This window comes from Heliangelus exortis, chromosome 9, assembly GCF_036169615.1.
Source record: "Heliangelus exortis chromosome 9, bHelExo1.hap1, whole genome shotgun sequence".
NCBI lineage: Eukaryota > Metazoa > Chordata > Aves > Apodiformes > Trochilidae > Heliangelus > Heliangelus exortis.
Genome location: NC_092430.1, coordinates 20,339,612 through 20,365,078, shown reverse-complemented (window position 1 = coordinate 20,365,078; position 25,467 = coordinate 20,339,612). Strand labels below are relative to the sequence as shown.

Here is a 25,467-nt window from a genome sequence, read left to right as displayed (position 1 = left end):
TTTTCTTCCATTACAAGGGAAAGGAGAACCCTGAAAAATATCACACCCACCCCTAAAAATCCCCTAAACCAAGCCAAAACATATTTTAATGCAGATGTTTGTGATGAAGCAGCACTTCTAGTGTTGACTTGAGTCTTTGGAATGGTGCCATGTTAACATGTCAGTCAATTTGCTTACATAGGGTGTGCCTTTGTTTTGGAAATCATCTTGCTAATAATTATTTTTTGGACAAAACTTTATATCTTTTATCTTGAAATCTGTGTCTGTCAATTTCCTAGCTAAAGCCATCTGGGTTTTTATTCATAATACATGGTGTATATTGCTTTATGATATTTAGAGGAAGGAGGATGATGTGAAGTGATAATGTCAGTAATACAAGTGTGATAATTTACAGCTTTGAATTTTGATACTTTCTGAATAGAACTCATACTTATTAGTAATTTATGAATTATGAATGAAGTAGAGCAACACAAGCTGCATATAGGTCTGGAAAGCATATGTCTATGGAAATTAATAATTGAATAAAGTAGCAGTATATTGTAATTTCAGCAGTATTAAAGAATAGAAATACATGAAGGGAATGGCATAGTTGGACGATTTTTTAAGTGCAAAACAAGTATGGTCTCTGAATTCTTGTCTTTTAATATGTACTTTATCTGCTACTTGTGGAGTCAAATAAAGCCGTGATCTTGTTATTAAAGAGGGGTTTGTATATTGTTCCAGTATCCACTTATTAGCATTGCATAAGCATCAGTGAAGTTTAGATCAAATTTCCACATACTTCTCTGTGTGACCCAAAAGCTTCACATCTTCTTCTTGAATCTGTCTCAGCTGAGTGAGAGAACCACATCTATTACAGATTTGTTAGCTCAGAACTGTGAGTGTAATTGAGCAAAAGTCTTGAGAACTCAAACTTCTCAGGCTTTGTGTTGTTGCCTGATCTCAAGGCTGCACCTCTGCTGCCTTCTTGTTGCTAGGAGATCAGCATATAAAAATATCTTTTTTGAAATGTTATATTTCAGAATCAAAATATTTCAAAGACACAAAAATGCTTGTACTCAAATCCAGATAAGATTTTAGATGGTAAGCCTGGAACTTAATTTCAGTTCACAGTCACTGACATTAATATAAATGTTTCTTAGGCAGACTTCAGTGTCTTATTTTCTTGTAATCAAAGATAATCTTCTGGGGTGCAATGGGCTGAGCTGTGCTGGAGAAGGTTTTTACTGTCAGAGCTGCCTTCTAAATTCAGTATTGTCATGAAATGTCACATAAACAGGTCAGTCTCTCCAGAAATCTTGTCTCAAAGTACAATTTAAATGATTCTGGCAAAACCCCCAAAAGGTAAATGAGATTTTAAAACTCCTGTCATCCTACTCTTAAGTAACTTAACATAACTACTTAGGTAGTGAGTATCTCCTGTTGGCATGTAGGCTTTTTTTGGAAAGGTGGCATAAATTTGTTTCTCTGATGGCCCGAGTTATCTCTACTTTTACAGTTGACTAATTCTTTATGTACTTTATTTTAGAATTTATCTTCAATATTTACTATCAAAAAGAATCACATTTACAATAAACATTTTTATTTCCTGAGAGAATTCATTTCACTACACATGGAAGTTTACAAAGCCCTGACTCTTAGTTTCTTACCACTTTAAGTTTCTGGAAACTGAGTGTATAGTTGGTGTAAAGCTGGTGCAATTTAATGCACACTTTGACATACAGGTTTCAGTAACTGGTAATATTCTAAATATAATGGATGTAGTTGCATTTTCCTTTTATAAATGATGCAAAAGTAAGCTTTCTGTGTAACCCTGAACTGGCTTGCTTTACACCTTTCTGACCAACTGCAGGGAATGACAAGTACCAAGATTAGTTGTCACTGCCACTCTGCTGCTACAGAAAAGGAATTTATGAGAAGAGAATTTTCTTTTAATGCTGTTTTCACTCCTTGCCTCCCTTGCAAACACATTGCAGGAGGAAATTCTTATCTGAACTTGGAACCATTCCCTGAGTTTCTACACATTCCTGTGCTGTGCAAAACACTAGGGGATACCAATGTCTTTATTTGTCTGTCAAAGCATTCATTCATTGCATGGCCTTGCAGCATAACATTGTGCTGGGACTGAGCTTTTAGTGGAGTTTCTAGTTGCTTTATTTGTTGTTGTGGTGGAGGTGGTGGTTTTTTTCAGAATAAAGTTATGTATGCTTTTAAAACTTTCAGTAGAAGTCATTTCAAGAGAAAACAGTGGAGTAACAGAAACTGATTGATCATGGATTTAATTGTATTTCTTTTAAATTCATCTTCTGACTACAGTATTCTGTGTTTATGTAATTTAGAAATCCATTCAGTGGAGTACTAGGAGCTCTAAGTGATGCTAAATCTTTTCAGTGTGAACACCAGAGGGATCTGTATTTGGTTTTAACATTCACAGTTTCAAAACATATTTTCTTTTTGTCTTTCTCTGCATTCCCCAAAAACTTGTCAGAGAAAGGCTAAAATGACTTTTCCATAGCTGCTATCTCTGACCTAATTGAGAAGAGTGATGGGGAGGAACACTGTTGCTAGCTCACCTTCCTTAACCAACTTTTGAATGACCTTTTTGCTGGTGTCTTTCTTTGTTATTCATTGCATAAAAACTCTTCATAACTAAAAGTGAGAGATATTTTTCACTTTTTATATTTTTTTGGTCATTTTTTTTTAAAGCGAGGGCATAATTTTGAATTAATTATTTGTTATTGAACAAGAGCTGGTGGGTTTTGGTTTTGATTTTGGGTTTTTTTTCAGGTTTTTTAACTGATGGTGAACGAATGACTTTGTGGTGCTTTGTGACTGTCAAACTAATACAACTGCCATCCCTGTTCCCGTCAAGTACTTCAGCCTCAGACCTCCTTCGTGTAGCTCTTTCTACTATTTCATTTTGTGAAATGGCCTATTTAGTAGGTCACAGGCGGAACCAAAACTCAGTTTTACTGATATGCTTAGTGGAAAGCAGTGATAAGAAAGGACCTAGGAGGAAAAAATCTACAAATGTTGACTTTTTTCGGCTTTTGTGTAGATTTCCTGCAGTTTTGCTGTACATGAGTTATACATAAAGTGTTACTTTACTTTTATTACATATTTCACTATAGACCTTGATGTTCTGTATGAAATATATGCTCAAGATTTGTTCAGTGTACAACACTTCACGAAGGTCTTGTGCAAAAAAACTAGTCGGTAAAATGAATTTTGGGATTTCTAGGGGAGCTCAAGAATGGAAATTAGTACTGATAATTTATAAAGAACTTTCATTGCTAAGGTTTTTAATAACTTCTTTAGTATTTATAGTTTTTGAAATAACTTTATGCACTGTGAAATGTTCTTTATGACTGTTTCTTTTATCATCCCTGCTTTGTGACTGTTTTTTTAATAAGGAAGATAAATAAGGTCATTTTGAGTATTGATTTACTTAAAGGCATGCTAACCAAGTAGTTAAACACTGCTCTTTTCCATAAATGAAAGTAAAATATTCATCAACTAATTAATAATATGCAGTTTCCCTAGCTGATATATAGATATGCCTGAGGCTTACATACAGCATACTCTAAATCATTATATGTTCCACTTAGGAACATAAAATTAAACCAAATGTAAATTTAGAAATACATAAGTGTTGTACGATATCTAGAGGGACTGTTATATTATGTTCAAGGCATTATTTTAAAAGCATGAAACCTGAATGCAATGTAATATCTCAGAAAATAGCTGAGCAGAGAATAGGTTTTCTACTTTAAAAGGAATAGGCAGCCTTTTCACAGAATCTTCCATGACAATAATTGCGAGAATAATAAAAAAAGTGAAAAGACATTTTTCTGCACAGGTCTAATGAAGGCAGTTATATTTTAACAATCTAACAGACTTCCTACAATGCAATTATTTGAGGCAGAATTTATACCTTAATTAAAAATCTATGACTGGTTGTTATGTGGGTTTTGAGAACATCTGATCATATCTTGATAGATACCACATAACATCTATATTCACAAAGCCAGTAAAGCCCTAATCCTAAACTAATCTTGGAGATGGTGGAATGATTTGGGTTATTTACATTTCAACATTAGTAACTGTCAGGTTCAGTACTGAGAAACATTCTCATAGTATCCCAACAGTATCCTAAATATGGGCTACATATAAGTTGGGAAAAGATTAGCAAGACTCAAAGATTTTGAGTGTACAAGGGGGAGGGATTTTTACAGATAGGTGTTTCCATGTACTTCCTTAGTCTTGATGACTATTTAACTCCTAATTTTAGAAACAATGTAAGTCTTCTTTCAACATCACTGTCTCCATTTCTTGTGCGTACTTTTGCTTTGGTTGGTGGTCTGGAGCAATTAAATATCAAAACCCTGCCCTACTTGGAGAATTGTTTGTGGAAACCATTCATAAATGCAGTCATTTATGTGGCATTAATGCAAAAGTTAAGTGAATAATGTCATTCAGAATCCCCAGGGACAGTTGTAATAAACAGCAAAGGTAATTCAAATGGACAAAAGGGGACACAGTTCTGGCATTTTGGTGCTTGCAACACACAGACCTCTGCTGTTGATTGTGTCTAACAGTGTCGTTAGTACATTTGAATTAATTATCCAGTCTTTCAGCCCACTTCCCAGTTATCACATCATATATAGTGTAAGAATTTGAGGATCCCTCTCCTGAGGGTAAGGTACAAATTACTCTTCTGTACTCTCTGTAGATGATTTACGTTGCTGTTTAGCTATGGGAGTTTCCCTTATGGGCAGAGACACAGAGGGTGGCTGTGGCAATCTGAATGACTTCAGAAGGCTGATGCTTGGCAATGTAAACGGGGAGGCATCAGTTCCCTCCCTGTCAGAAGGGATGGGATGGTTGTCCCTGGATCTGAAAGGATACCCATGTTACTGGTTTCTACTGCATATCACTGAGAAATAGACTACTCAACTCGGAAGCTTAAAACTGGAAAAAACGAGCTTGTTGTGGGCTCACTGATGTTCGATTCCTGGCAACAATTAGGTAATATGCTTTAACATTTTTTATTTTTTGTTTCATTTTCATAAAAGTAGTGTGATACTGCTTTCAGTTTTTTGTTATTTGAGTTTAACAAAAGCCTTGACTCATAAGTGTCAGAAACAGAGTGACAAAACACAGATCTAACTATCAGCTTAGTGGTGTCAATTGAATATATCTATGGCAAACTAATAACTTCAGGAAAGCAAAATCATTATGTATGCACTCTTTACGTTTTCCTGCATGCTGTCAGGTTACCAGTTTTATTGTGAGAGTTCTGTGGTGCAGATACCAATGCACTTGCAGTGCATTACAGTCCCAGTCTTCATCAAAGGTCTCGCCACTGGGAGAAATCCCAACGTGAGCCACTCGCAGGGCTTCTCTGTAGGTAGTCTCAGTTTGAATACTTCACAGTGTATTTTGAGGACAAAACGGGGAAGTTGTGATGGAGGATTTTCTTCAAGTGTCTGTTCCTTGTAGAACGGAGAATTGTCAAAAATGGAAAACGCAAATTCATCTTGGATGGAAGATAAGGTTAAATGAGTAGGCACCAATAATTGTTAATTGAGAAAATATGTATTTAATAGCTCTTACAGCGGTGACAGGTAAGATCCCTTAATTGCACCTATTTGCACTTTATTCATGGTACTATTTAGTGGGTAGGAAGTATTACCACTCATGAATCTAATCACTGCTCTTTAGGGTGACATTCAGGGCTCCATTTTTACTTTAAGAGCTACAAATGGGAACTGATACTGCATCTTGTAGGAGTTCTAGTCCTGTCTTGTGTATTAACCCAGGGCAGGATCCTGCTTCTCAGCTCACGGGAAGGCTCAGGGTACTGAGTCCAACCTCTCCCAGTGTAGCTGGTGTGGTGGCGTTGGTGGCTTAGCAGGAAACAAGGAGAGACAAAAGGACGAGGGCGAAAATGTATTTTCCTAACCCGAAAAAAATGGCGCCCCTGCTCTGAGGGAGCCCTGAGGGCACCAATCAGGAGACGCTCCACCCCCCAGCAGGAGCGGGATTGGCTGAGCCATGCCACACACACTGCCCCTTCTGGATAATCTGCCCGGCAACACAGAAGCTTCCAGAAGGGGTGGCGTGTGGGGTCTGAGGTGTGAGGGCGGGAAAGGCTGCCGGCACTGGGCGGCCTCATGGCAACTCCACTGCGTTGCACGTTGGATGCAAAGCAAACTATATTTTCCCTAGAGCAAGAGGCCATGGTGCTCTCTAGCAGTGGAGGTTGCCCTAAGAATGTTTTGGTTTCTGACCATGTTTGATTTCCTGGTGGAAACTCAGTGTGGAGAAGTTCAAAGGAAGCTGTGGCCTTCCACACACCCTACCCTTAGGTGGATACCACTGGGTAGTTCACTGTTTCCAGAGGTCTCAAGTGAAGCCACGTCCTGTCATCTGCAACCAAGATGATGTTAAAAGTGGCTTCATGGTTGGGGAGTCTCCTGGCTGGGACCTTGCTGCTGGGTTCAAGAATGGTGAGGAGAAATGCACTGCAGAGGTCTGAGGCCTCTTTAATGGCTGTAGCATTATGGCTGCTGGAATGGGGACATTTCTCACCCGAGAAAGCAGTCTTTGGTTTTGTGTCCTGCATGGCCTGCAGAATGGTGACTTAAACACAAAGGTGTACGTGAGACCTTCAATGACCTGGGAACAGCATTTGTAAATTGCATCTGCTGGTATTATCTCATCTTTCTAGTGGTAGGAAAACAAATTGAATTTTTTTTTTTTAAAGGGAAAACAGGCAGATTTGACTCACGCCCGTGACTCTTGCCTATTTGGTGGATTTTGGATTAAACATTTGGTACAATACTTAAAATATAACTAAAGGTCTAATGAGCTTATTCCCAATGATTTACCAAGATCACAATCATATCTTTGTGTAACTGTTTTTTGTATCATGGATCTTAAGCTCTATTTTCTCTAAACAGTCTAAACATAGGCTGAAATAACCACAAAATCAGAAGCAACAATTTCGGTATGAAAAAGGAAATGCTATTGGCTTTTTGGAGGTTGCTCATCTGCACATTCTTCCAGTCTTTTTGTTTTTTCTTTTAATGTTTATTGAATGTTTAATGATACTTAGGATATACACAGTGCTCCTCTACATGGTTATTTAACACTGAATAGCGTGTCCTGAAGATGTAGGAATGCAAAATGAAAAGCTTTGTATTATGTACTCATCAAATAATGAAATATTTTTGCTGGACTGTAAGCAATTTAGTTATTTTGATTCTGAAATAAATTAAGTAAAGCTTATTGAGTCCAATCAGCCCTTGTTTCCAGGGAATTGTAGTTCAATTTCATTTTTAATTGGGTTGAACGTTGTGAATTTCTTTAGCAGTGGTAAGCAAGATCTGGCTGCAAAATGTGCACTTAATTTGTATTAAAAGTTGCTAAAATCTAATGCAGGCAACTAGCAGTGTATCTGGCTTATGTTTAATTGTCCAAGTACCCTATTGTGAAAAATTCCATTTTTAAAAGCTGCTGATGTGTAACAAATTACTTTTCTTTGATAGAACTGTATAGAAGATGAGCAGTCAGCAAACAGGAAAAAGAATGGTACGAAACATGCAGTTCTTTATAAGCCTAATACCATATTCAGGACCATGACATTAGAAGCATTGCTGTGAATGAATTACAGAATTAAACTAAATTGCTTTTTGATTTGGAAATGGTCTGGGTAAAAGGTCTCAAGAGATTTTTCTCGACCGTTCATATGCTGGTTTCTGTGTTTCTGGTCAAACTAGTAGACTACAGGCTGAGTGGTAATTCCGTGTTGTACATGAATCTTTGGAAACTCCTGATCCAGATTGAGTTCTGCCAATTTATGGTCACTCTAGTTTATTGATCCCTTTATTCCCTTTGTTGCTGTGAGTTTCAACTTTGCACCACAGAAGCTGCTGGTCTCTGGATGTGTATTGGGACTCCCAGTGCTGATTGCCTGTCTTGCATTTTATTTGCTCTCCATCAGAGTTTTCAGGTTTTGCCATGAGGCAGAGTATTTGATTTTGTAGTGTTAATGTGTAGGACACTGTGTGTCACAAACAGTTTGCTTAATCCAGTGTAGTATGTTTTCCACCTTAGGAAACTTTTATGGGAATAGCCTGTCATTTGTAAGTTCACTATTGTCTGCATTTCCAGTGTTTTTAAGTATTATGCAGCTTAATTCTTTCCCCAGCTCTGTTTTTTCAGCACAGCAATGGTGTTATTCATTTGAAAAGGGCAGTGTTTGAGCTGAATAGGAAAAATGTGTTTCTTGTCATAATCCCCATGTATTCAACTCTTTAACTGGCTACGGCCTCCATCTTCTTTACTGACTTAACGCAGCACCTTGAGGATTGATCAGCAAAAGCCAGAACTTCTTCAGATAGTGTTTTGCCACAGAATTCTTCTTTTGAAAACTGTCCCTAGATCTCTGTGGTGGGAAATGTAGAAGCATGATAAAACATGAAGTGCAGCACTATAAAATCCAGCAGAAGCCAAAATGGACCTTTACTACCTTACTTGTTAAAAGTATGCAGCTTGGAAGAGTTGTACATAAATGTAGACATAGGTGGACTTTTTTTCTGCCTGAAGCCTTTGTTTGTGGTACCATTGCATCTTCCAAGAACCTTTTTTGTAGTAGGTAATTGAGAGGACAGTGACATCTAATTTAACCTGCAATACTCAAGCAGCCTGTTTCAGAAATAAAAATGTGTCAGTCAGATCTTCTAATTCTTTAAATGGCACTTCCCCCTCCCTTGGCAATTTTATGTACTTCCAGTAAGTAGAATGAGGTGGGAATTCCTTTCAGAGCATCATGATTTTAATTGGAACTTCAGTAGAAAGGACTAATCAATAATGTGTATCCTGTTGAGCTAGTAAAACTGTGTCTCAGATTGATGAACCATGTCTCTTTTCACACTGCACTACCAATTGAGATAAAAACTGCTTGCTGTTTGTCTAGTCCTGCCCATTGAATTGGAGTGTAATGACAACAGCACATAGAGCCACAAATTTTTATGAAAACATTTGGTTTTAAGCATAAATATACACATAATATATACATATATGTATTTTTTTCATCTATCTTTGAGGTATTTTCTTCCCTCCTCTGAAACATTACTTATGTATTGTGGGTTTTTTTAATTTTATTTTATATTTATTCTTCTTAAGAATGATTTTTGTTTAAATACTTCATATGTCATATGCTTCATATGACTTTGAATATTAAATTCTGCATGCATTTTTGTGTTGATTACCTAGAAGGTGCAGAGAAAAGGTGATGACAATTACATGCAGGCAATTAGCATATAAACAGAAATATCAAATTTTTATTTTCTGAGTGTGATAGGTCCAGTTTTTTTTCTGTGTGTTAGCACCCAAATAGAATTGAGATAAACATCGTAATTATTAATCTGGTTTAGGAAGACTTTTGGCATGTAGTTATATGGAAGAGGTCATATGGTAGAATAATAATATGAATTTTGCTGTACTGTTTAGTATCTGACACTTGAAGGCCATTTTTGTTTAATGAACTGTGATGCAGGCAGTGTGTAAAATATATTTTTGGTAAGTTTGTGTGCATTTTAAGGAGTGCAAACTGCCCTGTTAAGCTCAAAAAAATATTAAGCATTCTATAAGTGCCCTTAGATAAAGGTTATTTGATCTCTTTAATTAGGTTGCTTTTACTTTGCCACAGACTTATTTTTATATACTTATTTTTATTTGCTTTAATAAAAATAATGAGAATAGAGTTAAGAAAGAGGGTAAATGCTTGCTTAATTTACCACTTAAAGTTTCATTGCCTTTGCTTTACCAAAGCTGCCCCGCTCCACAGCATCTCAGTTCTTTTTTTGTGACTTTTGAGTGTGACTGAAATTTCCAGGTTGTTATATGAATAAATTCAAAGGTTGGGTATATAATCTTCATGGCACTGACACCAGTCAGAAGCTCCCAGTGTATAGCACACTTGCTCTGATTCTGATTTATGCAGGAGCCACGTTCTGCCATGTTGTAGGTGACGCAGTAGAAAGGCCCTCAAAAACTTGTGAGCAGTCTCAGAGGACAGACTGATGCCATCTATTAATGTAAATATCTGTGTACAGGAGTGAGGATACAAGAGATTATACTTTGAGTAGTGTGAAGTGCATGTACCTGGGTGCCTTCTGAAGAGGAGAGGTTTGGTTTGTAGAACTTTTGGTTTAAGACAATGTGGTGTGCTAAAGGTCTTTCTGAAATGCAGACTTGTAAGTTCTGCTAGCATAGGACTGGAACCATGATAGCTAGGTGAAAGAGATAAATACTGTGTGCAGCTAGTTTATATTGTTTTATTTACTGATATATTTTAACCACTATGTAATGACTGCAAGCCATAAGATTTATGTAACCTTTGAAAGCAGGATAAGATCTAATAAGAAAATGCCACTGGACTTGTATTAAACCTAATATTCAGAAGTAAAATGTAACAAAAGGAAACCTATAGGAAATTGATGAGATCTGGTTCATATTTGTTCCAGCACTAGAGTTTCATTTATCACGTGTTGAAAAACTTTCATTAATGTACATACAAATGGTGAAATGCATTTGAAAGTTGCTGTATTTTAAATTAACTTTTCCAGACACTGTGTGTGCAACTTTTTTTGGAGTAAGGATAGAACCTTCCATGACTACAAAGTCAGTCATTATACAGAGCTGTAAGCCTGTCCCAAACTGTATTTTCTTACAAAAGGTTAAGGGTTAAGCTATCCAGATTTTATTGGTGCCTTTTCACTGTGGTGAATTATCAGGATCTGCCTCTTGTCCACTCAATATCCCATTTTCATTACACTTGCAGGAATACAGTGAGATGTTTCCTCTCGTGAAATAAGTCTTCTGTGCCAACTAACTAGTGTTTCAGTCATTCTGTGGCTCAAGACACATTAATGGACAAGCCCAGAAAGCAGACTAAAGAAGTCTTACAGGGGTTATATTTATCAGTAACGGTGCTGGCATTACACCTTATAAAGCACAGTGATTACAACTTCAGGGGAGGGATAAAGGGGAAAGGGAAGAGATGAAAGCAGAGGCAGCAACACTTATTTATTGCTGGCATAGTTCTGATGTCACTGTTGGAAAGTAAAAAAGCAGTAATTACAGCTGAAATCTGAAGGCTGTTTTATGATTTCATATGTACAACATAAGTCCTTACTAGAGACTGTAGCCATGGCAGCAATGGTTCTGCACTTTGTGAATAACAACCATCTAGTTACCTTTTCTCAGTGAAACAGAGGTGTTTAGTAGTGAATTTTGTTCAGTACAAAGTTTTTAAAACTGTTTTCCTAAAAAAAAAAAAAGAAAGACTGCATCTGTGTTTCATGTTTCCTATCTTCTGTGCTATTAATTAAGACTGGGGATGAATAAAAAGTTACTGGATATGGATACAGGAAAAGACAATTGTTATTTGAAATCCAGACTGCTACATCATTTAGCTATGCTGTGTCTTGCTTCTCACATAGTGCCCCCACTCCTTTTAATTTGCAATCAGGTTCTTGCTGGCTATCTGAGCATTAACATGAGTTGGAAACAGAATGATACAACAATAAACTAACTTAGCTTTTTTTGAAATTTTTTTATTCCTGCATTACATTTAGGTCTCTAACACATTTTTGTCCTTCACATTTTTAAACATCTGTGCTAGTCACAGAAATTCTTGCTCTGCACATTCATATTCATCTGAATAAAGTTCCTCTCAGAGACTATACTATCACTTTTCATCTAGGGATTTTGTTTGAATAAGATATGTAAGATTACAGAAGCTATTTACAGGTTCACTTGCATCTGTTTTTCTGAATTCGTACTACTCAGTACGAATTCGTACTACTCAGAAGTTCTACTCAGGATGTTTTACTGAGATTAAATTAAAAACTAAGGCATTTTCAAGTTGGCATTTATAACACCTGAAAATATGTTAGGGTTGTAAGTCTAGGGTGAGTAGAGTAAAAGGTGACTCTCCTTGTGCATTGCTGAATCATGGCCAGTGCCTCATTTCAGTATAATTTCCAACACACCAGCTTCATCTGACTGTAACAATAAAAGATGGGAAGATGGAAGAGTTCAATCTGTTTCCACAACATGTGACATATAATTTAAAGAATTATTTTTTGTATTAATTAGGAAACATGACTTTTAAATATCTGGGGCCGGGTGGTGGTGGTGGTGGGTATTTTGTCTTATCAAATCACAGCTTCTGGTTTTATATTGCAAGCAGTTTAGAACTGCACCTCTATTTATTCAGGTTGTATTGAACATTGTATCAGGAGAGTCTGATTAGAGTCTTTTGCATGATATAGCCTCCATCTCAACTGTAATTAAAATAAATAATAATGTGTTCTGATCATTTTAGTTAATAGTCACCTGTGTTTTATTCCCTCAGCTTTCTCTTTTAGAAGATGCTGGGTTCGGTGGTGCTCTTCTTTATGTTGATCCTTGTGACTTACCAAAGACTACAGATCTTACTGATAAAGCTTTTATGGTTTCATTGAACAGTGGAGGAGATCCATCAACACCTGGTTATGCCAGTATTGGTAAGTACTATCCAAGGCACGTGCAGTTAATGTACATTTTAATTCTCTACACATTTTAAGTCTGAGAGTTAAAACACTGAACCAAATCCTGCCTGAAATAGAAACTCTGAGAAAGGGAACACTGTGTAATGCAGCATGGCTCAAAGGATGGAATCCAGTCACAAAAGTGCTTTAAACTCTTGGCACAAAATCTGTACTCTAAATAATTTATTGTGTTGTTTTTTCTATTTGTGTGTTCACACACTGTAACGATATTCCTGCTTGCTTAATCTTATCCCATGAAAAAAGACTGAAGTTTCTGAGCAGCTCCCCTGGGATCTCTCCCTAGCAGAAGTATTCTTCCCTTTATTCTGTCTTCCAATTTTATGATGTTGGTAGAGGAAACTTCTGGTCAACAAATTGCAATTGCAATTCAATCAGCATGTTATATTTCAAAATATTTAATAAAAGGCAATGTTTATAGCTGGATAGACTTGTTTATCAATTATGCTTTTTAAAAACAATTTTCAAAATATGAAAAAAAAAATGAACTGTTTTTTTGCAAGTTAAAGGTTTGTTTTTTTTTTAAAGCAATGGTAACAGTAAGTAAAAGCACTAGAGTGTTTGACTTGTGCTACTTACATCTCCATTCTGGCAGTTCAGTGAATGTGTGTTCTGCTTCTATGCTGCCTTTTCAGCTTTACAACCTTTTTAGCTATCTAACTATTTGGAAATGTATTAAGCAGCAGTCTGTGAGTTTGTGACAAGGCTTCATCGAGAATATTTGGTCCAGTTACTAGCTCTGACATCTAAAGTCTGGCTTGAATTGGCACTAAATCAACTGAGATACTTCATGACTAGAATGGCAGAAAATAGAAATATTTGGTGGTTGTCAAAGAAGGGTGTTAGCTATTCACAGTGTGAATGTCTTGACAGCTCAGTGGGAAAGAAATTGCACATTTTCTCAGTGTCTCAGTGTACCTGACCCAGTGCTCTTAAAGAGCTTTGGGAGCTACAGAGGTAAATATAACACTTCAAGCTTTATTCCTGCTCATTTCATGGAGCTATTTGAAAAATAGTTTGTCCCTTATCTGTCTGGCTCTTTAATGTTTTATTTACTCTACATGGAATGTCAAGCTAATCAAAACACATAAACCAATATGAAGATGCCACTTCAACCTTATGTGTATGGTTTTTTGTCAGTAAATGATCTCATCAGCAGCGTGCATTCCAATCTCCAGTTTGAGAAAAAGAAGCTTTATCAGTGGTGATACGAGGACATGGGTGGTTTCTACTAGAAACATCTGTGTGGCTTGTCTGTGGTTTTAAATCTTTGAGCAACATTCATAAGCAGGAAGAGTATCATATTCCTAAAATTCTTTATACTTTGATCATTGAATCTCATGATAAGCTGGAAAGAGCTCAAAGGAACACTTGAGAAAACTTTCTTGTGGTTCTGCCAGTGGACAGCAGATCAGATGAATTTTTATGGTTTTGATAAAGATTTCCTTCTCTGGAGAGTATGAATCAATTTGTTTGAGGTTAATTATGCCTGGGACAAATACATATATGGCTGCAGTGCAGACTTTTGCCTGAGGGATGCACTTGTGTGTAAGGTAGTTAAACTGACTACACATAGAATAAAAGCTCCAGACAGGTAAAGTTGCCCCTTTCACTTTGGTTCTCAGAGTGAATTCACATGCATTCACACACACTACAAGAGGGTTTATTGGAAGCTTCTGCTCAAGTTATTGGCATATCCTTGATACTATCTGCACTTAATACATTGCCAAACCAGCTGTTACTATTACAACCTCAGGGACTGCTCCTACCACCATTTCCCCTTTTAGTAGGAAATTCTTAGCTAGAAGAGTGATCCAGTGTTAGGCTTGTTCTAGGTGAATAAAAGCTATGAAACTGGTATCTTCATGCTGCTGCCTATGTTTCTTATATTCTTTTAGTCTGAAAACAAATCTATCTGTGGCATCTCAGAGTATTGGACTGCCTCAGATTTTTTCCTATTAAAAATCTTCATAATATGATACCATTTACAGATCACTTCTCAAAGTTGACAACATTTTGAAATGGGGTTTATGTAACACTTCAGAGAGAACTTTGGAGTTCTCATGAGGTTATAGCTCGAATTTTCTGTTTCATGAAGATTAAATGCTGCACGTTTGCATATAAATTATTTTCAAATGAACAGAAATAGCTTGAGGATGAGTTCGAGAAGTCTGCTACCTGTGAGTGGAATGTTTTTTTTTTAATGTCTATGTAATAAAAGGAAAAAAATTAACAGTGTGGGAAGGGGAGTGAGCAGCACACATGTAAAAGTTTCTAGTGCTTTTTTTTCACAATTTAATGCTTCTGTTCTTAAGAATCTCCTAATCCCATGTCCTATCAGTCCTGAAACAAACACGAGCATTCGTGGGCATCAGTTGACTTCCTGATTCTGATTGCCAAAGAGTAGTATCCTCCAGTTTTAGAACTCTTCTGTCTCTCTTTCTACTTTTGAAATCAAACAGATCCAGCAGGTGGGCCTCAAAGAATTAAAAGTATGGATTTAAGAAGCTTGAGAGGGAGACGAGATTTATGTGGCAAAAATTATCCTGAAAATCATGTTGAGAAGAGTAGCATAAAGCTTGAGTAACTTCCTCAGCTACTTATTTTTGCATTTGGGCTTTCTGAATGCTGCACTTCCTTTCACCTTCTTTTGCATTGTGGACACATACTAGATTTTTCCATTGCTGTACTTGCCATTTTAAATCAAATTTGTTTCCACACAGGAAATGGCTCAGTAAACAAAAATATGGATAGAACGTATTTGTCAATCCTAGTATGTAAATAGAAAAGTGGCATTGTGATAAGCATTAAGAACCCTGCCCCTGAGATAAGGTACTTCATAATAGAATCACTATCTGTGCAGTGGTAGAATGGCAATTATTTCATGGAATTCAGACAGCATCATAGAAAATACTTTGAGCTTATAAAATTTAAAATGTTACAGCTGTAAAATACAATCTTATGCTATCAGCTGAGGTTTCAAGTGTAATGTTGTTTTAGAGAATTGTTATGCAGGGGTTATAACAGTAAGTGGTATATTTGGAAATAGTCCATTCTTCAGGGCATTGCTAGCAGGTAGTCATATTACAGGGATTTGGTTGAAAAACCAGTAACGTGGGGGAAATGTAGAATCCCTAGAATTGTGAATAGTGAACATTATTCAGGCAGAGGAATTGACACGAGTGTTCCCCTAACATTGCAGATAGGATTTGACTTGAGAGGAAGGGACAAGGAATTGGTGAGGTGTTGATCCCTGGCAGGCCAGAACTGAGCCCATCAGCAAGTTGGTGATGCCTCTAAAAATGTATTGAAGAAAGAGCAAGTCTGCTGGACAGGCAAGGGAGTGAAAAAGGCAGGAAAAAGGCAGGGTGAAGGTGCTGCTTTGATCTTTTTTGTTTCTCACTATCTAAATCTCTCATAATTGGCAATAGTTAATGGTTTTGCATTTGTAGGTAATTGATAAATGCTTTCCCTGTTCCTGACTGTTTTCCATTCTACTTTTTTCCCATGTCCTGTTGAGCAGGGGAAGTGAGAGTGTGGCTGGGTAGGTATTTGGAGGCTGTGATTCTGTATGTTTATGTGATTCTGTATGTTTATGTGATTCTGTATGTTTATGTGATTCTGTATGTTTCTGTGCTTCCTGCCACATCTCTGAGTTTGTCCTTATTGTCTTCTACTGTATTTTACTCCTCTGAAGCAACCAGCTGAGCAGAACTCAACTAGACAATGGAACGTTGTGTAACAGTTTTAACCGTGCATATTCAACATATGTTCCAAAAATGTTTTGGTTTAAATCATCATGACTTTTTACAAGATGTTCACAGCCCTGGTTTGTCTGTTTTTCAAAGAACAAAACACAGCTACAAGGATAGTTTTTCTATGGTTATCTTTGCAGCTGTGGAATTATGGTAATATGTTTGTATTATTTCTTATTTTTTTCCAAAATTTGTGTTTACTCTATTACTAATAACATCAGATAAATGAGATAGGAATATAACAGTGTAAAATAACTGTCAATATTCAGGCTGCTGGGTTTGTTTTGTTTTGTTTTGTTTTGTTTTATGTTCCTTAAGGACAGAAGCAAGAGAGAAAGAAAAAGTTGCAGTATTGTATTTTAATTTAGAAGTGCATGTATATGTATTTATATATACTCTTGATAATTTTATTTTTTAGTTAGGACAAAATTTTAGTGTTTGCCATAAACCCTTCCCCACACACTTTATCATTACCAAATACACTGCTTTATCTGATATATTGTGTTATTTTCTGCATGGAAGAAGTCAGTCTTGATGTAATAGAGAAATAAATCTCTGGGAAATACTTGGTTTTGAGTAATAGTAGTCACACTAGGTAATAATTTCAGCAGATTTTCAGTAATACTTCAAGCACTAAGGGTTCAAAAGGTACCAGTATCCCTGATCACAGAATGTTAGGGGTTGAAAGATACCTCTGGACATCATCTAGTCCAACCCCTGTATCTTCAGTTTTTGCAGGGAAGAATGAAGCAAGTAAATTTGTATTTAAGTGCCAAATAACATACTCTTGATTTCTTTGTGTTATGTGGTTTTTAATTTCTGCTCCTGCCTGGCTTTCCATTGGTGTTGCAAAATCAATTGATCTTGAGAAAACAACTTGGACATCAGGGTATTTTAGGTTTCCAGATTTGAGTGTGTGGCCCTCAATATATAGTGTCAGGTGTCATTCTGCCTTCTATTAAGTTGCCTATAATTTTATCTTGGGGGTGAGGAAACAAATTTTAATTGAAAAATGTAAATATTTTATCAAAGTATTAGAAGAGGAGTGGGGGAATTACTGTCAATGGTACTGCAATAGCTTGCTAGCTATGAAGATTTTGAACATAATGGACCCAATTCACTGTTAGTTGTGCCTTTTTCCTTATTTCTTTTGTATGTACAAAGCAAATATCTCTTTTGGAGATGACAGCTTTCTCTCAGGCATACCACTAAGATGACACCTCAAAGGCAGGCCTTTCTGGTAAGTGGTAGTAGTTAGAAGTGGTGCCAGCAATACAGCTGTCTCAAACTACAAATTCAGGTCAGATTCAAGCAATAATTTGACCCTATAAAAGCTAAAGGGAAGAATTTAAGACTCAAAATGATTTTAAAGTAGTTTAGGTACCCCTGACAGGAAGACAGAGCAGATAGTACCTATATATATATAAATAAAGAAATTGTATTTGCTGATAGAGCTTGGTTAGCTTTCCTGAATATTTGTGGGCATGTGTAATTCTGTGGGATTTTATATTCCTCTGCACAAGTTGGGGTACTACAATGTAACACTTACATATTGCATAATTAACACCTGCAGGTGCACCTGCATAGTATCAAGACCACCATAAAGGCATCTGGCTTATTGTGTAAGCAATTAAAGTTGTAATTAGTTTTATAATTAATTTTTTTCTAATGCAGTTTGAATACTGCAGGCTAGAATAAACCAAAACATCTTTAATTCAACTTGATCTCTGTCCTAAGTCTCTGCTTACTATATTCAGCAGCTGCATAAAAAAAAGACAGTAGTACCTCTTACTTTCAGACAGGTAGAAAAAAGAGAAGCTGTTGTGATGAATTGATTGAATGGCTAAGGATAAGATGAGTGCTGAAGGAAGCTTATGAAATAAAAAGGGTAAACAGAACATATCAAAGCCATCTCAAATGCTAGGGATGTGCTTTCAGTGATGGTGTGCTCCAGAGCAGATGTCTCTGATACTGATGTCAGCTGAGGGGTTACAGCCCTGAGCATAGGAGAGAGGAGTCTCAGAACAGCTGAGCTTGGGAGGGATCTGTGAGCACATTCCACAGGTTGTTGTCCAATTTGGTTTTGAGCATCTCCAATCCCATGCCAAAACCTCTCTGGACACATTTCCAATGCTTAGCATCCTCACCATAAAATAGCCTTTTTTGTGCTTAAGGGGAATTTCCAGCAGTTCAGTTTGTGCCTGTTGCCCCTTCCCCATACACTGAATACCACTGGAGAAGGAACTGGCTCCATCTTCTGTGCTCCCATCAAGTGTTTTGCTTGTTCAGCCAATGCTTCATTTTGGGAAAGGGAGAGTGACAGAAAAAAGTATTTGGGAGTAGCGATGGCCAGGAGCCAGCTGTGCAATACAAGACAATTTTCTAAGTATGGGAAAATTTTTGTAACAAGGAGTCACAGCTTACAAAACTCTTTTTGTGGTGCCTTTGGAGTAGTCCTGTGTGCAGTGATGCCAGGCAATATTTGCTGTGTTGGGTATGATGCCAGAATGAGAAACAGTTTGTTGGCAGATACTTCTGTTATCTGACATGTTTTTCAGGTGCAAAACTAGGCTATGAGAACGACTGGAATAAACCTTTGAAACTTTGGTAACTATTTCAATTTCAATTAGGACAAGTGTATGTACAAAATGTGTGTAACTTCCAATACCTCTTATATGCTAATTTTACATAGCTGACAGGTGGGTTTATTGTATTAGTGGGAAAAAAAAGAGTGAAGTTTCATGTCCTTGTTGAAGTCATAGATCTTTTAGAATAGTGATGTAATGGTTTATTTAAAATATGGTCCGAATTTATTTAAAATATGGTGCTGTAGGCACAACCCATACAAAAATGTAATGAACAAATGCTTGTGCTGCCTACTAAAAAGGTAAATTTTTTTCTTATCGCAGATGTCAGCTAAAACTGACACATGGTGACAATCTATTCCTTTCTGGTATAATGCTCCTAACAAGAAGACTAATTTTAGAGCAGCTGGCCTACTCACATTTTAAAATGCCTGGGTTACTTGGTTTTTTTCTTGATCTCCAAGGATCAGCAGTCTTTCAATTAGTCCATCGTGAGGTTTCTGCCAAGCCAAGTTTAATCTAGAACTGCAAGGGATTTTCAGCAATATTTTGTGTACTCAGACAGAACTGAACCACACATTGCCAAGCCTTTGGCAGTTAAAACTTGGGCAGGAGCAAAATTTGCATAGTATAAAATCCATTTTGGTTTTTGTAGTAGTAAAAGAAGTGTTAAAGGTAGGGTAAAACTTAGAATTAATTCCCTTTTCAGTTAACTCTGCTCTCTCCCAAAATCACTATATCAGATGCAACTTGGAGTTTTGCTGTTAAGAGGCAAAATATTTATTTGAGCAGTAGTATTATGTGCTGCTAACCCATTATAAAATAGACACTTGGCATGACTATCTTGATGAATGTTTTAAACATTCTCCAGAAAGAGAGAAGATTGGCTTTCTGAAAACAGTATGAGTGGAATGTTTCTTGAGGTAAAATCAGGGGGCTCAGGTGTAATGAGAATTGTATAAAGGTTAAATAGATGATTTCTGAAAATATTTTTAATCTTTTTTAAAGAGGGGGAGTGTATTGGAAGGCAATAAATTCAGTAATAAAAAAATGTAGGTATCAAATGACTATTTGGTTAATTTTTCTTTGTAGTCATATTAGGTATATACCAGCATTCTGGGTTTTAAGTGAAAGTGTTATCTTGTGAGCTTCAGGATACTAGAAGTGCAGCTTGACTGCTGTCCAATTAAAAAATTTAAAAGAATCCCAAAACAGAATGCAAAGGAGGAAAACTTCCATGGATTTCATAACTGTTAGGCATGACTCATGCTTTTAAAATAATTTTTGTATGTTAGTACAATACATCAAAGTATAGAAGAGAAGCAAGCCAAAAACACTTAGGTAGAAGCAGTAGTCCTAAGCTGCTCAACAGTGTTTTCTCTAAGTTACAGCTTCAATTTCATTTTTTTTTTTTCAATTTCATCTTGTTAGGTGAGACACATCTGTATTTCTAGAGTCTGGATTTATCCTCTGATTTGTACAACAGACCTGTAACTCTGAACTCTGAAGCCCTGATGTAGCAATTGGTGCTGCAAGATAGGATTTAGGTACATCTCTCATTTGCTTTGTAAGTTGAAAAGTTGAATTGCAAATCCTATAATAGATTTACAAATCCTAAAGCATATGTAGAAATACTGCAAGAGATTTACAAATAGTAGGGTAAATCTTAATAAAGTAAATCTTAGCTATACAAATCTACACTTATTTCTAAGTTAAAATCTCTGTGATCCTAGAAGAGATCACTCTTGAATTTTAATGTCTTTTCTGATTTGTGTCAGGTTCTTCATGATTTGTTTCTACAGGACTTGTGTTTATAAATGTACTTTCCTTTGTTTCAGTTTCTCTTTCAATTTTATAGAATAAAAAAAAAAATAAAAAAATTAGAAAACATTAACCTCTGACCAGAGAGGGGAATCACTGTTTGTAGTAGCTGTTACAAAAAGTTCCCTGATGGTTGTATTATTGCACAAATGGGCAACTGAAGCTTTCATGAAAGTGCTGTGATTTATAAAGATCTTTCTCTCTTGAGCACCTCATTTTGGATCAGTTTTTGAAAAGGCATTTTGATACTTTGTCTTATCGTAAGATGAGAAAAAAACAGGCTTTGATTTTTTTTTATTGCCTTTTCTTTGGATTTATTGGGAGAGCACCAATATATGAGTGCTGTGAATATTATATTTATATTTTTGGGGACCAGCCACGGGAACAAGTTGCCCAAAGAAATTCTTGTCTAAAGAAGATTCAAAAATGCAGCTGCACATGTGTGTGAGGAACTTGATCTAAATGAGGCTGCATTGAGCAAGGAGGTGTGACTGGGTCATCTCCAGAGGTCCTCTCCAAACTGAACTGTTCTATGATTCTGTGAGCATGTAACAAATTTTAGAATAATTTCAGCCTAGCAGGAAGTTTTTTTGTTGACACAGATATTAAGAAAAAAAGAATAATATATGTGATCTGGGACAGGATGACGTAACAGGACCTGGGCACTGTGACATGAAGCCAGAAAGACCCAGAGTATACCTTGTAATGTTCTCTCTTGTGATCTAGCAGATAAAAGCTGTCTGTCTGTAACACTTTCCTAAAATATAACTGTATGATAGGAAGGGAAACAGAATGCTAGGCTAAATATAAGAAGTCAGGCCTGAGCAGGTTCTGCATAGTCTTTTCCATGTTTAAATTCAAACCCGAAACATTAATGAGCAAAATGAAATGTGGGAATAAAATGTGTTTTGACAGAGCTATAATTTGGTTTTCAATTTAAACTAAAACTCAGTTTTTGTCTTTAATCAGCTGTTGTAGAATTATGTTTTTATTTGAATCTAGTATTATTAGTGAATATGCCATATGTTTAATTTCTTGATCTTCACTCTTGATCATTAGTTTAAAGGACTTAAGTCTTCCTGAGGATAAAGAACAAGATACTGCATGTTGGTGGTATGCAGCCATTTCAATTGATCTTAATCTGATACTAAAATAGGGGAAAGCTTCTGTGACACCTGTTGTAATTGGCAAAGAAAGGAAGTAGTGACTGATTCGATTCAACATGCCCACCTAATGCAATTTCAACACAATGTCAATTATTCATGACCCATTCTAAGGAATAAAAATAGCAGTAAGTGGAAGAATCAGTGAATATTTTCTGAAACCTATAAATTTTGAGAGAATTAGATGGATGAAACACGGGTGATTACAATATTATAGTCTGTAGATTGCAGATATTAAATATTTCTCATACAGTACTGGGTGCTGTGCAGTGAGGAAGATGACAGAATGAAATATATTTTAGAATTTTTGTTAAAGAATTTCTGACACGTGGTGTGAAAGGCATTAGTCAGTTATGTGACGTGCCTTGTAACACTTCATCATGGTTTTGTCTCTGAGTATAAGGAATGGTCTTAGTAGTTCATAGATTTGAGAAGGATGCTAAAGGAATTAAACTGTCTGAACTGGAGATATATGTCCCACAAGATACATCTGAGAAATTATGACAATGAGAAAAGGAGAAAAGAAGCCTCAAGGCCCAATAGTGTTTGTAGTAGCTGCTACAACATTACAATAGTCTTCATGATTCTTTTGTTGAAGTTTTCTGGAAGGTCAATTACAGTGACCATCATACTATTCTGGTAGGTGCCCCAGTTACTGCATGGTGTTCAAAGTTATTTTTTCTACAGGAAAGCAAGTTACCACTCTTGGAAGAAGTTAAAGACTTTGAACTGACACTGCTCAAGATTTTGGGCACAGGAAAGCTATTCTAAGCCTCAGAAATTTCTGCTTTTCCCTATATTGCTCTAGCTAAGACAAATTCTTATGGGTAAAGTAACTGCCTGACAGTCAGATTGATCAGTTGGGTTTTTTGAAATATGAGGTTGCTTGTGTAGCATCATGTATCAGTTCTACCATCTGTATTTCAGAATCTGTTGATAGATATTTACAGCTGCTTTTCTTAAGCTGTGTCTTATAGTCCAGTAAAGCAGAACTCAGTTATTAGCAGCTGCACAAATGCACTGGAACCTCTGTAATAATCAGCTGTGATAAGAAGGTAGGAATCCTCACACGAGCTGCTTTTTATATTGTAGACATGACTTTGCAATACCCAGATTCCCTTTCCTCTGGTGAGGCTCCACACACCTACTGCTTAATGGAGAGGGGAACAAAATAATTAGAAGAAATGTCAAAAGACTTTGATGGTAGTATTTAAATAGAACTTAAACCTTCTTCTCCCTCCTGATCTCTCCTAAAATGGGTTAAATGTTTGTGGACTTTGAAAATTGAGCAGCAAAGGGTTCAGATCCTATTGGTTTGGCAACAAAAGAATTGCTACAAGCTCTAATATTTAAGAAAAGCTATTTCTGCATCCAGCCTGTTAACAGTAGTTTGTAGAGCTACTCTCTCTTCTAAAGGATGTTACTATATCTTTTTTCCAACATTTAATTACACATTCTAGTAATGCTGTGTTGAATAATTATGATTAAAATTGAAAGGACATAGGAGACAGTACAGAATTATAGTTAAACTGGTAATGGTAATTTCAGAATATACCAGCATCTTAAAAATAATTTATTGATGAAAAAATGCTTTTGAGAATGTATATGGGAAATCAAAAGCAAGCTAATAACCCATAGTCTTGTAGCCCAGGAAATTGCACAGAAAATGGGTTTTGGAAAATAAATTATTTAAACCTTGAGCTGTTTGCTCTATTGAAAAGTTATTTTTTTAACTTTCTTGTGTTTCAATTAATCCATGATTTTAGACACATTTTGACAAAAGTTGCCAAGTAGTTTTAGTATTGATGGTTAGAATTATACTAAGCTTTCTGGATTTGTGGGGTATTTTAGGCTGATACTGGTACCTCAAGGCTTCTTTTTTTTTTTTTTTCCTGACTTCTGTCAAGTGGTAGTTCTGTATTGGTGTGTAGGGTTTTTTTGGTTTTGTTTGTTGGTTTTTTAGTAGGAAGTACATTTTCTGTGTCGTAATAATGCTTCTTTACTCCACATTATTTATTTTAATCTTTAATTTATCTATTTGTAGCCCTTTTATTCTTCTGAAGAGGGAGATTTACCATTTTTTTATGAGTATGGTGGCTGCTCAGATGATCTGACTCAGTTGTCACATATGAGAACAATGCCGTGTTTTGCCAGACTCAGCTTGTAGGACAGTATTCTGCAAAATTACTTCTTCACTGTCCTTATCTGTAGATCAGAACTGGAATATGGGTAAAAAATTAACCTGATTTATTTTGGCCAGTAGTTCATGAGGCAGAACTACATATGCATTACTATCAGAGAATTTTATCTGCAGAGGGAAGAGCCTAATCCAGCCAGAAATACATCAAAAGCACATCTGGAAGCATTCAGAATAGTTCTCCTTGCTTGAGATAAAATCTCCAGAATGCAGTCCAGCATTCTTTTAACCTTCTTGCTCTTAGCCATTAATACTCTGAAAGTCAGTCCTTAGATAACTGCATTTGTTTGCTGTGTAATACTGCAAGTTCTTGTTTATGCAGATATCATTTCTTTATTCTTCAAGATTTTCACATGGTGTGAAAATGGTTATACATGGTTCATGGTTATACAACACTGACTAATAGGAAACATTATAATATTAAGCAGTAATTGATGAATAAATGATTGTGGAAGATTGATTTTGAAATAGCTGGTAATTCTTAAAATGTTCCGATTTATTCATTATGAATCAAAATAAAATTAAAATCTCAAAGGTTATGTATATTAAAGAACCATCCCTGAAGAACTGGGTAGTTATTATTGTTTCTTGGTAGCAATTGATGTGTATTACATAAAGTAACCTAATGACCATAAAGTTAGTTGAAAATTAACATTCTGATTCCTGGATTCATTCTTTTTAGTCCATCAGAATACTCTGCTTTTCTTTTACACTCCTTTTATTTTATTTGCTGCGTGAATGTAGAGGGATTATGGCATTTAAAGAAGAAAATGCTGTCAGTGCTGTACCAGATTGTTACTGAGTCAGATGAACTGTGATTAGTGTCCAAACCAAAGTTACTGGATTCTTTCTTGAGTAAGTCTTGGTCATCTCTTCATTCTGCTCCCTTATATTAGAGAGAATTGGCTTTTAATAATTGCTTTACTTAGTCCATGAATGTGTTTATTTTCTGTTTATCTGTTTCTTAGACCAATTACAGTTCATGGAAGTAATGACAATGAACAGTAGGAGTGGGCCTTTATAGCTGTCTCTAAGTGATGCTTATGAACCAAGCAATTAAAGATAGGACTTCTACATGGTTTTTGAAGTCTGAAGATTTTTACTTAGTGGAAATTTGAATAATGCTTTCTCTGAGGCCTGGAGCACCTCTCCTATGAAGACAGGATGACAAAGGGACAGTTGTTCAGTGTGGGGATGAGGACATCTCGTGTGGGAGGTGTCCTTGCCCATCTGGGAAGGGTTGGAACTAGATGAGCTTTAAGGTCCAACCAAAACCATTCTATGTTGCTCTGATTCTAAAGAATTAGGTTATTTGTCTTACAG

General features: G+C 36.2%; 1 protein-coding gene across 5 annotated transcripts in view; it reads left to right on the top strand.

Moving 5' to 3' along the window:
* The window catches only part of NAALADL2 (N-acetylated alpha-linked acidic dipeptidase like 2), a 363,639-nt gene that overhangs the window by 244,898 nt on the left and 93,274 nt on the right, over positions 1-25,467 (top strand). For all 5 annotated transcript variants that reach the window (XM_071752638.1, XM_071752640.1, XM_071752641.1 and 2 more), the window contains one exon: positions 12,431-12,581. In XM_071752638.1, coding sequence (XP_071608739.1) covers positions 12,431-12,581 — 151 coding nt within the window. The remainder of the gene's footprint in view (positions 1-12,430; positions 12,582-25,467) is intronic.